We start from the raw sequence: 15,793 nt of genomic DNA, 5'->3' as shown, positions 1-15,793 counted from the left end.
TATGTATGTATGTATGTATGTATGTATGTATGTATGTATGTATGTATGTATCTGATATATGAGTAATGAGTAGTACTTTAAAATATATGAAACAATGAATTTAATTGCCTTCACTTAGACACAGTGGGTCCACTTAAAGTTAAAAACAAACAAAAATGAAAAACATGTGATTTAAGAAAAATAAGAAGAAAAGCTAGCATTAAAAATAGGAAAATTAGCGTTTTAAAGGCATGATATATAAAGTGACATTTTATGTGTATCAAACACAAGCCTGGTTTTAAAGAAAGTACTTTGTTGTTGATTATTAATATTTATTATTAATTTATCTTTTAGTTAAAGCAGCGGTTATTCCTAAACCAGCTGTATACCCAAATCAACACACAGACTAGAATTTATTTAATTAACCTAGAGCACAATGCTGGGCAATAGTTACTCCATCTTAAACCTCCAAGCCCGCATAGTTTCCTACCATTTCACCCATTATACTTGCTTTTAGTCATATCTTAGGTCCGGTTCATCTCTCCTCATGGTTCGAAGTCCTCTCCTGCTGATCTCCACTCTCCTCTCCTCCCACTTGCTTCCTTCTCCTCCCCTCCCGACCAGGATGTCCCACCCTATTCTCTCCATTGCTCAGCATTGTGGCTGGTTGTTTTATTGACAATACAGAGAACAAATGGCGGCATGTTTACACAAACTTGAGACAGGTGATGCTTAGAATAAACATCACAATGCAATGTCCGGATTGAAACCGGATAGTGGGGTAGAGAAATCAGCATTTCAATGAACAAGGGTAAATTGTGTACATTTTACAAGAACATTATTCCAACAGTACTTTCATGTCATAATTGCATCTTTACATTTTAGCCATCAATTATAGCACGGGACAAGACAAGCATAAAGGAAAGCTTCATTCATCAAAGATTACAGCACAATAACATTATGATGTCACTGTTCTACCCTTACCTTTAAGATATAAGACATCCTCTAAAATGAATATGTAAAGAAAGAGAAGATGAGAGTGAGAGGTTGATGGTTATAATGACCAAATTCATTTATCAATAATTCTAAAACAACATTTGAAATGTTAGTTTTATCATAAATTAGATGGAGAGAATATAATTACATTTTCCCACATTAGTTTCAGAAGCAATATCCTCATGCAAAAGTCCAAAGAATCTAGTTCTGTGCAGAATTACAAATGCCGAAAAATCACCAAAATGCACAGTACATAGTAAGAACATATTAATAACTCTCTTCCCCCAGCAGAAGCAAAGTGATCATGCCTTAGTTTTAATAGATTAGTTATATGAAGGATTAAGTCAACATTACCCTTCAGAGCTCATCTTGGTATGAATTTAGTAACTGACAGTTGCAAAAATGTCCATTATTACAAACAGGACTAGGTTACTATGAAGTGGCACTCCTGGTTTAAGTAATCAAAGAAAGCTGAATGGTTGCAGGTCAATTTCAAAGCAAATCTGTGGGGCCACTTCCTACCCAAACTCTGAATAGAGTTACATTAAAAAAAAAAAAAAAGAGTGTGCTTAAGAGTCATGTCTCCTCTTACACCAGCTGAAAGGGTTTAAAAAAAAAAGTCCTCCAGTGTCTACTTATTATTATATTTTGCTGCACTGAGAGACGAAGGTGGCAATTAACTGGAGCAAAAGCATAGTTGCTCAAATGCAAATACACTGAAAATTGAGCAAAGTCTCCAGGATCAAAACACAATGGATGCCTTTCCATCAAAATTCTAAAGCTCACCTCATAACCGTCAGCAACTTACTCTTCATACCACAATGCCTGAACAGTAGTTATTAATAAATGAGCATCATCTTTTCTGAGATCTAAAATAATTAGAAATAAGTAAAAGGGAAAACCTCGCTGGGTGGAAAAAGTAACAAACACTGTGTAGTCATGGTAGCTGGTGACTGATGTGCCTTACACTGTACTTCTAGAGCAAAATTTCAGCCACCCTGACCATGGTCTATCTGGGCAGCACACTAGGCAAATATCAAATGTCCTGTGTGGGAGGCTGCTAATGAGAAGCTTCTCTGAAAAAAAGACAATTCTTTCATTACATCCTTTGATCCTTCACACCAAAGCAAACATTGCTTTCATAGTTGAGACACTTGGCTTGGTCTTATGACATTTTACTGATTGGGGTTCATTGATCAACATGCTACAAAATACAGAATTGGATATTTCAATTGGAAATGAAACTTGAAATTACGTATTTCTTGTTTGCGATGTGTATACATAGTTAACAACTCTAAAGAATAGTCATAATAAGCTAGGGTCAGATGGAAGGGGAGGAGGACCTCCCCTATCAGTGGACTTAGAGAGTGTCAGGGAGGAGATGAGGGAAGGAGGGTGGGATTGGGAGGGAATGAAGAAGGGAGCTACAGTTGGGATATAAAGTTAATAAACTGTAATTACTATAAAAATTTAATTACAAAAAGAAAAAAAAGAATTACTCTCTCTATGTAGAGAGACAACAGAGGCACTTGAAAGAACTGAAGAAACAGGCAGTTCACTTGAACTGTTCAGTTCCATCAATGTCTGTATATGACGAACAGGGAAATGTAAAATTAAAAAATCACTGAGTCTAACAATTCAAGACTGATATACATATATATATATATACACACACATATATCAGTATATATATATATATATCCTTTCATAAATTCTAGCATAGTGTCACTGAACTATTTGCAATAAGCTCTAAAATTAGCTTGTCATAAGCATTTTATACCATATGTAGAAAAATTACCTCTTTATAACCTAGTGCTGCTGATGGTCTAAGGGGAGGTGCAGGTCGTAGGCAACTTAAACTCCATGGTTTTAAAATTTGAGGAGGCTCCAAGAGTCCTCGAGACTGTCCGGCAGAGCTAAAAGACTGGGAAAATGTTTCATGAGATGCTGGCAATTTGCCATCTGAACCCAACATGGTACCACCCAGTGAGAGAATGAAAATAACTTCATTGCATCAGCAAACCCAGGCATGAAAGGAGGACTATGGAATAGTGAAAGTGTCTGGTTGAAAAGTCACAGTTTCTACATAAGCTTATGGGATCTCTAAGGACCTGCACAAAATGTGCTCATTGTCCCATGATCCTGTCCTCTCTTCTTTGCAATTCCACTTAAGGCTGAAATGTATCCTCTGTAAGGAAGAAAAGTGGAAGCATTTGGGTTTCAGTGTTGTGTTGTGTTTGGCACTCAAATAGAATCTTAAATGGATTATTTCATCAGAGTAAACTACAACAAACTCAGCAAACTGGCTAGTAACTGGCAAAGACAAGATTTGAACCCAAAGCCTGTGTTCTGCCACCACAACACACAGCACTCAAAATAGGAATGTTGGCATTTCAGGTTTGAGTATTACCAGACAGCAGAGGAAAGCTTCCATTTCACCCAGCCAGCAGAGTAAAATCTCATTAATTCCAATTGCACAAGTTCTAGATCTCTGAGAACTCAGAGGATAGCATTGCTAATAGTTTACCTTTCATGCAAGTTACTGAGCAGATGTGAAAGCATGAGTGGGATTACATGGAAATGTGTAAGCACTCAGGGGAGTGAACCCCCTGCTTCGACTTAGCACATGATTAAGTGAGAATAACAGTTATAAAACAAGTAAGTCTTGTTTATCATGAAAACATTTTAGAAGGGTATCTGGTAGTTAGCTGGAGTACTTTAAACTGCTGACTAAAATTGCACACACCTAACTGAAATGTTTTATTCATTTCAATGGGCTTCACAATGATGACAACTTAGAATCAGTGAGGTTTAACTGTACCTCAAAATCTACAAATAGAGTCCACCCAAAATCAAATGGCATGTTTGCTGCTGATTTTCAAAAGTCTTTGTGTGCAAAGTCTGACAAAAACTTCAATAAGCTTAATACTTCAATAATCCCAACAATCCCAGTGGACTACTTACAGAATGAGCACTACATGATGAGGAGGAGGTCTTAGACAACGAACTAGAAGATGCTGGTCCTCTGGTCAGTCTGTTGAGCTGCTCCAACCATTCCTGGAAGTCCTCGTTATTGTTGCAATAGACCACAGTTCTCTCTATCATGCTACCTGCATCACCCAATTTTCAACATTTAGGACCCAAAGGTAAGGATCTGTCTTACAAAACTTCAATTGAACATCTATTTTCAGCATCTTCCTTTCTATGAAATAACCCTCCTTTCAAACTTCAATATTAGGAACAGGGAAGTTTTAATGATATAGTAAATGATTATTCATTTTTATTTCTAAAGCTGTCAATTGATTCCTACCACTTTTCAGAATCTTAGACATAAGTGGAAAACTTCACTATAAACACACTAGCAACTGAAACCATAAGAGTATCGACTGACCATCTAGTCCATAGTTTAATCTAAGAATATTGTCTCTTTTTGCCCAGTCTCAAAGATGGAACAGCATGTAGTTGAAACTAATAGAAAGATCTGTAGGCAAGTACCCAAACTGAGGCTACTTATTGGTGAGTAGAGGTTTTGATAAGGCTAGGGATATTAACCCTGTCTTCACCACTAAGACATCCATGTAGAAGTACAGCCATTACAAGTAAGTCACAGAGGTCTGGCAAAAGGGACAATGTCAGGAAGAAGTAGGACGTCTGTACATTTTGCTCAATCTGTACTGAAAGTTGCACAGCTTCATAGAACAGAAGCAAACCTTGCTAGTTTATAGGTTGATAGTAAGAATGGTGATGGAAGGCCGTACCTTTGGCTTCTTGGCCACCATGGACCACATGACAGAGGAGAAGGTCAGTCTATCTCACCATTCTCTAGCTCTCACAAATAACTCTTAGGCAAAAGAAGATGAAGAGTAATGGCAAAGCAGAGGCTAGAAAATAACCAGGAAGCTTTGTGGTTTTATCAGTCTGCTCTAGTTATTCTGGGAAATGGAACAGACTTTGTCATATCCCCATAAAACGTGCTGATGAGCTATACAGGAGAAAGTAATATCATTTATTTGTTTAAGCTCCGCTTTATTACAGAAAGGATTTGAACTAGCCACATGAAAAGGAGAAAATTACCTACCTGTGATTTCAAATGCGCAGTCATTCCCTTCAATTTCATCTAATCTAGTCACCACCATTCCTGCTGTTGATATTTTTCCCTAGACAAACAAAGAATATTCCTATTAATTCTATGATTGTACATATTTCTCTCAGACTTTTGATCTTCTCACGAATCACATGGCAAGACATATTCACTAGTTGGACAAGAGATAATGCTTCCCTAGTTTATGTTTCAAACAGTTAAGAAAACAAGGGAGAAGCATGCATTTGGCTAATACAGCTTAAACCCTAAGCTCATGATTGACAAAACAGTTGACTTTCTAGCTTACTTTCATACGAACTGAAAATCAGAGGTTCACAACTCATGAAAGAGAGTAATGTCTAGGACTACATATAACATAGAACCACAACATAATGATCTATATTTTGGGAACAGCCTAAGGGAGGTTTCGTTCTCTGAAGCATTTTAGGACTGACATCTTGCAAACTGAAACCATGAACCATGGCTGCAAAATGACAACCACGGGATCAAGCACCAGTTTTGTATTTCTCAGCAGTTATGATATGGGTCTGTAAACTGTTGAGGCTAATTTATCTAATTGCAGACTTAGATTTCTACTTATACGTTTGGAGACCTAGCTCACAAGCAGAACAGCAGACTTCCAGGGCAGAATTCTACTAATACAAAGGTCTTTGATCTCAAGACCACGTGTTCTTACAAGCTGTTTCATTATAGTGAAAGGCCAAAACATTCTTCCTTTGCAGGCTTGAACTTTTAACGGCATCGTGCATATATCACATCTGAACAGAAGCCTGTTCTCATCTGACCTTTGATAATTTGTTTTATATAGATCTACTCACCTGATAGATAAAGCCACTCATCCGAGGACTTGCAGACAACAATATCAAGACATCTGAAAACAGCATCAAATACCGTTCCTCTTTTTCCTGAAGTAGAATAAAAATTAGGGAAGGGATAACATAAATTGGACTGCTTTTGTTTAGAATGCTTTGACATGCAGACCTTACATAATCATCAACCTGAGCATTGGCAGTGAGTTGCAAAAAGATAGCCAAGTCAGAAGCATCAAATAAGTATGTTCATTATTCCCCGAGTGTGTGAGGGTAAGAACTCACACATATTATGCCCCAGTGTGACATACTAGTTCTGGGCATAAAGTCATCTTTCAAGGTTCACAAAACTAAAATGTAACTTTACTCTGAATAGTAGCAAAGTGAAACAACTTTCAACAGATAAGAAATGTCCTACATCTGTGCAGGGGTCTTAGGTTATCTCCTTGCATAGTCCTTGATTGGAGTATCAGTCTCAGGAAAGACCCCTGTGCTCAGATTTTTTGGTTCTGTTGCTCTCCAGTGGACTTGGGGAGGGGCATGCATGCAGAGGGTGGAGGAAGGGAGGGATTGGGATGGGAGGAGGGAGAGAACCACAGGGGGGATACAAAGTGAATAAAGTGTAATTAATAAAGAAAAAAAATTAAGATACTTAAAAAAAAAAAACAAAAACGACCTCTTCCAGAGGTCCTGAGTTCAATTCCCAGCAACCACATGGTGGCCCCTAACCATCTAAAAAACACTGCAGACATAATAAATAAATAAATTTTTAAAGTGGTGTCGATTGTTTGGTCCCTGTGAATGATATTGGAAATCCAACCCAGGACCTTGTACACACTAAATCCACATTCTTCCACTTCCTATTTACTCCCAGTCCAATTTCATAGGTGTTTGGATTGGTGCATAAGAGATTCATACATGGGGCTGGAGTGATGGTTCAGAGGTTAAGAGCACTGTCTGTTCTTCCAAAGGTCTGAGTTCAATTCCCATCAAACACATGGTGGCTTATAAAACATCTATAATGAGATCTTCTGGTGCACATGCAAACAGAATATTGTATACATAATAAGAAAAATCTTTTTAAAAAGATTAAAGTAGATTATTTTTTAAAAAAGAGATTTGTACACATTTATAAGAATCAATATGGAATTTCTTGTATACACTGCGTAATGACCAAATCCAAGTTATTAGCATATCTTAAACTATCTTAAACTTTTATCATTTCTTCATGATAAGCAATCACAAAATCCATTATGCGGCTAGTAAGATGGCTCAGTTGGTAAAGACTTGTCTGATAAAAAGTATGATAGATGATCTGAAGAGTCGAATTTGATCCCCAGGACCCACATGGTAGAAGGAGGGAACCAACTCCTAACAGTTGTCTTGTGACCTCCACATGTGCATACGCAAAAAACAAACAAACGAAAAAAACCAACAACAACAAGCAAACAGACAAATGTCAAATGTATAAACTGCTTTTAGGTGAAAAGAAATCCTCTTTTCTAGCTCCTTTAACATATATTATAATGCATTACTGTCAACTATGTTTTTGATTGCACTGAAGTAAACAATGCTTGAGAGATGCTGTGACCCCCTTTAACAGAGTCACAGTAAGTAGATGCAAAAATTCCAGTTGACTCAGTTATCCTCTCGCTGTCTCCTCACTCTTCTTTCCACTTGAGTAGAGTAAACCCTCAGAGTTCACAGTGGGGACAGCCATTATTCTTTCAGATTGCTCTCTTGCCAGTTTTCCTTCCACAAACATTGCTCTTCTTTAGCAGCCTTTCCTGTTTTACCAGGTTTTCCTCTTTTGCCTTTAACATATGCTTATTGCTTTCTGAAGGACCTTGTTCATCCCATGTGACTCTTTATTCATAGTATCTCATTTCTTGACATTTTATTGCCAAATTACTCCCTGCCTTCATTTTTCTCTCCATTGATCCCTCCCTAACTGCATTCCCCAACTGCTCTCTCAAAGTCATCAATAACTGCCTTCCAGCAAATTCCAATGGCTTCTTTTGGGTCTTCATACTCCTTGACCTTTGAACCTTCCAGAGCACTTGGCTTGCTGGCCACTTTCAAGTGCTCCTCCCGGAATTTCAATGACACCACAGTCTCCCAATTCTTTTCTCCTATTTGTGTCCTCCACCCAGCCCCACAATAGTACCTCCTTCTTTACCTTCATCCCGAAGATGTGAATGACTAATAGTTACCCTCACTGTATTAGCCTTCCCCAGGGTATCTGCATTTTCAATGAGATTGCTTATTAACCGAAAGTAATGAATCTCTGCCACAAGCATGTCAGTGGGTATAGGAACGTGTTTGTGGAGAAGGGAGATAACTCTAACACCCAATAAATCATACCAGGTGACATGATCAACCTTTGTGCCCTACCCTGGTCTCTTCCTAAAAGAAATAATCCATCTTCAACCTCTGTACTTCTCTTTGGATATGTACTTCTTAGAAAGGTACATCTGTCAGAAACATCTAAATCTCTCTCTTTAACAACAACCTCTCACCTACATTTCCAGAGTGCATTAACAGCTGCTTACAGGACATCTCCATGCAGATACCGAGGATCTTTGAAAATTAGTAGGTCTAAATTATATCTGCCATCTTTTGTATCTCACAAGTCACCCATGTCTGTTGAGATTACAATCTAAATGTGTCTTAAAGTTATACTTTCTTTCCTACTCTCTTGGCCACCACTCATATGGACCTTGGCAGAATTATTAATAAATGAAGGGAAATGTGAAAGAAGCAATGTTGAGGACTTACATCGGAGGTTCCATACTGCACCATTACTTGTGACATAAAGATCACAGTTCCCAAGGTCTTAATATCATCTCCTTCCCATGCCTGAATAGGTTCTGAAAGGATCTGCAATTCCAGTTGTTTTCTCTTTCTCAGATCTTGGCACTGCCCCTACCGAGGCAAAACAAACAAAACATGATGCAATGGGGATTTGTGCAAGTCAGACGGGAAAAATTCTCAGACCCCAAACAAATTCAAAATAAGGCATGGCTTTTGACTCCTTGCTTTGCACTACTTCTCTTTATCCTTTACACTGAATCATATGCCCATCCATGTTCCTGGCAGGCAAGCACACTATCTAGCTTTGAGCCTCTCAAAGTTATAAGAAGAGGAGATAGTTTCCATTTTGTTGAAGCATCAAGATAAAGTGGTAAGAAGGGGCTTATTTTCCCCTCCCCATGAGGAATCTGGAGAGACAAGGAGCAGAACCCCATAAAGTAGAGCCAGAGCAGCAACGAGCCCTTTACTATCATGGTGAAATAGGACTATAATTACAAAGCAATTTCATTTACATGATGTATACTCACTCTCCAACAAGGTAGCAGCTTGATGATAAGAAAAAAAAATGAACAAAAAGGACTTCCAGAGATTTGAAAACAAAGAATTTCAAAAATATTTAATGCCAGAGTGAATCAAACTGAGTTTATCACAAAACACGCACTGTTCTTTGTTTAGAGAGCAACAGTACATTTTTGTAAAATACTAAGCTTATTTTTATTCCTAAAAGGATTGGGGAAAACAGATACAACTGGATTTCATGATGATTAAATTGGAAATTCAAATAAAAAAACAGTTTGTCAATACTATGTGAGTATGAAAATATATAGATATAAAACCTCTTTCAGAAGACTAAAGTTATTTTGTAGTAATCTAACAGTACTCATTGCAATGTGAACACAAGTCTAAGCAAATGTTGCATTATGTTACTGCATCCAAATGAATGTAGTATAATTCTTTTGGAAAGTATTTTTTTCTATAAAAAGCTGTTGCATCATTCAGCTAAGATTTTAAGAAATAAATACATTATTACAGATTTTTAAAAGCATGTGTATTTGCAGTAAATATATTACCACTATCAAAGCAAGTTTTACAACATGACAAAAAAGAGCACATTTACTTTTTGTTGTTGGAGGGGTTAATTTATTTGCTGCTGTTGTTGTTCAGACAGGGTCTTGTGCAGCCCAGGATGCCTCAAATTCACTTTGTAACTGAAGCTGACTTTAAACTGGACATTCTGTCTCAGTCTCTAAAGTGGTGGTATTAAAGGCATACCCCACCACACCTGGCAGACACTTGATTTTGTTGAATTGTTTGCTTGTCTGTTTTTTCAAAGGCCTTCTATATTCTTTTACATAAGACTGACTAAAAGAGATACAAGTTACAACAAATGCCATGCCATGGGTCTGAGTGAGCTCTTCTACGAAGTTGAGCCGTGTAGAACTGCTGGTATTTTTATCCTTTTTGCCTGACAGGAGGAGAAAATTTGTCATAATACCTTGCCTGATCTTCAGCTTTCCCTTTAGCCCTTGACGTGTCAGTTACTTATCTTTCAAAAGCAATAAAAGTGAACTGATGATGAATGCTATGCAGTAACTTTCCAGCAAGGATCAAAAGCTAAACATCAGTCCAAATCCCACAGAATGCTTTAGAAATGTCAAATACATCTAAACTTAACCCATTACTCAAAATAAAGTTGTTGTTTTTTTTCCTTCTGAAATGGCATCAAAAGGTTTTACATCAGTGGGTTCAAGGAGACAGGTTAATCTTGCTGCTCAAGATGCAAGATTATAGCTACCTCTTGTAGCAATCTATATTAAGCGATTTTATTTTAGTATGTTGTACTTTTCCTTTTAGGAAGGATTTCTTTTTCATATGCAAAGAACAAATTCACAGTTTGGCACAATTGTGAGATTCAATATTGATGCCAATCAGTGAATGACAAGTTATACAGACATAGGGTGAGCAAAAGGGGTAAAGACAAAGAAAAAGGAAGAAAAACCCCCACCTACACATCAATGCTTAATGTGGCCAACACTTTCAAATGTGATCGCTTTATGCCCTCAGCCTGGCAAACCTTCACAGGTAAGCATGATTTGCGGAGAACAAAACCAAATTAAATAGTCATGGAGCTACTGTCCCGAGAGCTTATTGTTTCTATCCCAAGAACCTTTGTTAAGGAAAGAAATGCTACACACAAATCACAAAGTATACAAAACAGAGAATGACAATCTGAGAGTGTCACCTACCATGAGTGTCTTGAATGCTATGATTGCTTTCATAATATTCTGATGATCTGGATGAGTTTCCTATCAAAGGAAGACATTTAAAAAAAAACAGTATCAGCATATGTGTATATATGTACATAACAACAATTAGAAGAGAGCTAGAAGGGGTACATGAGAAGGTATGGAGGAAGGCGGGAAGAAGGAAATGATGTAATTATAATCTCTAAAGATAAAAGAAATCTTTAAAAAGAGATAAATAATAAAAACAGGATTAGAGGAGAATGAATGCTGTGACAGATGGAGTGGGATGAAAGTGTGGCCACCTAGAAGTGTGTGTGTGTCAGAGAGAGAGAAAGAGAGAGAACGTAAGTATAGGTATGTGAGGTCAGAAGCTTTGGATCCCTCTGGAGCTGACTGAGTTACAGGCAGTTGTGAGCAGTGAGCCAGCACTTGGGTGCTAGGATCTGTATTGGGATCCTTTGCAAAAGTAGTATGCACTCTAACTGCTGAGCTGTCTGTCCAGCCCCAGAAATTTCCTTAACCACGTAATTACTGGAATTACTGGGAACCTATATTCTGCTCTGTTTTTGAATTCTTAGTTTATATTATACAACTGACTGTTTTGCACATAAAATTAGAGTTTATGACTATCTTTTCTTTCTAATTGATGGGCAAATTTATAGATATTTATGGTGTATAATATGATGTTTTACACATATACACACTGTAGGGTAGCAGTATTTATCAAAGCACTATTAAATATTAAGACAGTTTATATCACATCATATATTTAGTAAGAACCTTATAAGTATCATAATTGAGGTAAGACTTTGTATTTCTCTGACAAATAATGAGCTCCACAGATTTTTGTGTGCTTTTATTTGGTTACATTTTCTTCCTTCTTTTCTTTCTTTTTTTTCCTTTTCTTTTCTTTCTTTCTTTCTTTTTTTTTTTCTTTTTGGGTGTTGTATTTTGTTTTCTAGGTTTTGGGGGTTGGGTTTGATTTTTGAGGAAGAACTTGAAGTTCGTTGAGTAAGGAGGAAGAGAGATCTTGGTGGACTTGGGGGAGGGAAAGAATATGATCAAAATCAATTTAAAATTTAAAATTGTTTGAAATAATGAAATATAATAGATAATATTTAATAATAAATATAGTTACAAATAATTACTTGGAGGGACATCACTGATCCTGTAGGGATCCTAATGCTGAGGGATATAGACATGTTAGGCATACCTCACCTAGGGGTGTATATGTACTGAGTACCTCGGTTCAGCTGAAGAAATAAGAATTCCAATTCTGCTCATCCAGGCTCAAGTAGTAAACAGGGTAGAGCAGACTAGAGGTCTGACTCAAGCCACAGGCAACTCTGTGCATGGAAAGTTAGTTAGCATGTACTCTTTCATGGTAAACCTTATCCTTACAATTGAGTAGAAATCTGGATGTGGATGGCCAAGTGGTACTCTCCCAGAAAGGGGGGAGGGTGTATAATATGATGTTGGCAATCAGAAAGAAGCCAAAGCCAATGTGACCAAACTGAGGCTTGGCTAGAAACAGGTGAGGCAGGCAGACTCCGGAGGAACACCTAAGGCCTGGAAGTTTTTCCCTCATTTAGCTGTGTGCTCTTAGTGTTGTTCCTACTGCAGTCCTGAGAAACGACAAGCAGAGGCCACTGCTTTCTGGGTTTTTATAAGGAAGGAGGGGCAAACCTCAAACAGTCTAGATATACTGGTTTAGCATATGGAAAGGCATCCAGAGTTCAACACCTTCCAGAGCCCTAATTGAAACTTCACCCTGGCAGCATTTCCTTTCCAGCTCTCCACTGCCTCCAACTTTAAATATCCTGAGTTTAAATATCCTGAGAGTGTGTTTTCATGCAGAGAGTGAGTTCTCAACCCTTACAAAAGCTGACAAGCAACAGTGACATGTAGCCTTTTTTCTTTAGAGATAATCAACCCCTTTAAAGCCTCAAAAGCTTGCCCCAGACACAGGAAGAGCAACTAGGATAAAGACAGTCCTTCCCACCCATGCCTCCACACCCCACGAGAGATCATGAAAGAACAGCTCAAGGCTATGTGACTGCTTTTTAAAATCACAACGTGTTTTAGGTACTTAATACTCATTTATCAGACCTTGTTGCATTTCCTAATATTAAAAAAAGATTATAGCTGCACTGCAATTATTACAAATAATTTTAATTTGCTTATAAAAACAAAAATGTGAGTGGACTTTGGTGTAGACACACTGATGGACAGTGATATAGTAGTATTGGATCCATTTATAATCTTTAAGGAATGCCAGAGTTGGAGAACAAAATGTCCACAGTGTTTCTATCTGCAACATACATTTTTTTGGGGTTGGTCATCATGTTTTCTATTTTGGTTTGCATTTTCTCTCACAATAATGTTAGTTAATATACCAGAACAATAAAGCTTTGTAGTTCTGATTGCCAATGAACCATCATCTACAGACAAGATAGCAAAAGAAAACCAAGTCAGTGGTTCTCAACCTCTCTAATGCTGTGACCCTTTAATACAGCTCCTCATGTTGTGGAGACGACCAACCATAAAATTATTCTTGTTTCTATTTCATAACTGTAATTTTGCTACTGTTATGAATTGTAATGTAGATATCTGATATGCAGGATATCTGATGTGTGACCCCTGTGAAAGGGTCGTTTAACCCCCCAAAAGGAGTTGCAAACCACAGTTTGAGAACGACTGGCCTAAATCAATAAATGAGCATAGTCTTGAGGACAGCAACAGGGCCAAGGCCTGGAAGAGAAGAAGGGGGAATAATGATAACTTTGCATCAGGAAAAAAAGGGTATCTTATTTTGTTGCATAAAGAGGAATTATAGAATACCATCCAGGAAAGAGTGAAGATCAGATCAAGTAGAATTTGAAACCAAGATGTTTTCTGGATTGTTAGAAAAGCTGTTTGGAGGCAGACCATCTGCTTTGTAGAACACAGAGGACACCAGCTGGTAGCAGACCTTGCTAAAGTTTGTCTTTCCTTACCTCCATATGTCTTTCCAGTTCTTGCAAGAGAGTAACATACTTTTCCAGGCGCATAAATGGTTTGCTGAGGCTTGTTGTTAAAATAAGGATACCTGGGCTGGACGCACCTTGATTTTCCATGAAGCGTTCTACATCATCACTAAAGAAAAATAATCAATATACTTTCAATATTGCTAAATATCCGATGCTGAGTATCAACTTACTGTGTTATGTTTTGCACAATGAAAGCAGCCATTATTTGTCTCTCTAATGCCAACATCTCTATGTCCACCATAGGGCAGATGATGATAGGGCAGATGATGATAGGCCACACTCAGGGTCCCTCGTGTTAAATACTCATTCAGCATTTACCAATTGAGCAGCTTCTGGGGAGCAGACTCTATCCTTGGATAGTGCTACAGCCATGAACAAAACAAAAGTTCTCACCTTTATGTACCCAAGTGATGGAGTGAAGTGTCTATAAGATGACCTCAATCTCAGATTAAAATAGTATGTTTTCTTGGTCACTTCAAACATTCTATTTATTTGCTTGTCTGATGCCAAGATTAACAACTCAATAACGTCTTCATCTTATTCCACTGTACTGTTCTACAGCCAAAAGCTGTATTAAGGCACTATAGTATTGGTATGACTAACCACTAAGTCATTTTGCATAAGACCTGAGCACAGTTTTGCAGGATACCTGAATACTCCCATAAGGCAGCATCTTAGTGCAAATAAAAGTAAATTTTCCTAAACTTAGCCCTATAAATGTATAAATCTCAGATGCTGTTTTAGCCTTCGGTACCTTTCCAGATTATCTCCATCAGTGAGGGTTAGGATGGCAAGGTCACTCGATATGCACTTTAAAAAAGAGAAAGAACCAGGTGTGATAGCACTTGCAATACTAACACTCAGGACACAGGAGAAACTCCATGAATTTGAGGTCAGCCTGAGCTACATAGTAACTTCTAGGGAAGATTGGGATAAAAAAAAAATAATATGCTGCATAAAGGAATTAAAGAAAGGAAGAAAAGAAGAAAGGAAGGAAGGAAGAGAAATAAGGAAAGAAGAAAAAGAAGAAAAGGGAGGAAGGAAATGGAAAGAAAGATGCAATCAGAGAAAGAACAACTTATTTTGAAACTTTGCTTTCTCCCTTGACCACTTAAACTCCTTGGTCACCTGCACATATTCAGGCAGTTCCAGATTTGTTTGGATGTTTTATTCCTGTCCATTCCCACCAATACCATATAAATCCAAGCCTTAATCATATCCTGTCTAGCATGATTTCTGGGCTCAGTCAAGGATGTAGTTTCAGCAAGCACAACAGCAGCCCAATAGTACCATATGAATGTCAGGGGCGAAAGGTTTGACAATAGCTGCCTTAGGGGAAGCTAGCTCACAAATGGACAGTCACATCAAATCATCATTGTTATCTGTTATATCCATTTTCATAACCATGTTCTTCTAGAAGCAGTGCAGGGGGAGTGCTGGGTATAGCCTGAGTCTCAAGTAACTCATCCATAAAATATAGATAACACCAGGAGCTTGAGGAAGACTTGGTGGTTAAAGGCATATACTACTGCTCTTTCACAGGACCAGAGTTCTGTCCCTAGAACCCACATCAGACAGCTCACAGCTGCCTATAACTCTAGTTCCAGGGCATCTGACACCCTCTTCTGTATCATATGGGCACCTTCACTCACATGTGTACATACCACCACACGGAAACATACATATGCACATGACAAAAAGTAAAACAAATCTTTATTAAAACAGATAATATCTACTCCTACTTTCCAATAAAACTGTTTAGATTAAATTGATGTGACTTGTAAAGCTACCATTTTATGCTAAGCCCCCATTCTATAG

At 37.8% G+C, this 15,793-nt stretch overlaps 1 protein-coding gene across 2 annotated transcripts in view; it reads right to left on the bottom strand.

Moving 5' to 3' along the window:
- The window catches only part of Arhgef6 (Rac/Cdc42 guanine nucleotide exchange factor 6), a 127,315-nt gene that overhangs the window by 11,193 nt on the left and 100,329 nt on the right, over positions 1-15,793 (bottom strand). For both annotated transcript variants that reach the window (XM_055599616.1, XM_055599615.1), the window contains 8 exons: positions 13,943-14,081; positions 10,947-11,006; positions 8,665-8,811; positions 5,896-5,982; positions 5,054-5,132; positions 3,940-4,085; positions 2,774-2,899; positions 964-984 (listed from right to left, as the gene is read on the bottom strand). In XM_055599616.1, the coding sequence (XP_055455591.1) occupies positions 964-984; positions 2,774-2,899; positions 3,940-4,085; positions 5,054-5,132; positions 5,896-5,982; positions 8,665-8,811; positions 10,947-11,006; positions 13,943-14,081 (805 nt within the window). The remainder of the gene's footprint in view (positions 1-963; positions 985-2,773; positions 2,900-3,939; positions 4,086-5,053; positions 5,133-5,895; positions 5,983-8,664; positions 8,812-10,946; positions 11,007-13,942; positions 14,082-15,793) is intronic.

This window comes from Psammomys obesus, unplaced genomic scaffold (assembly GCF_907164565.1).
Source record: "Psammomys obesus unplaced genomic scaffold, mPsaObe1.curated_primary_1811, whole genome shotgun sequence".
In the NCBI taxonomy this organism is placed as follows: domain Eukaryota; kingdom Metazoa; phylum Chordata; class Mammalia; order Rodentia; family Muridae; genus Psammomys; species Psammomys obesus.
Note: the sequence above shows the minus strand (reverse complement) of the source record. Positions and strands in the feature narration are given on the sequence as shown.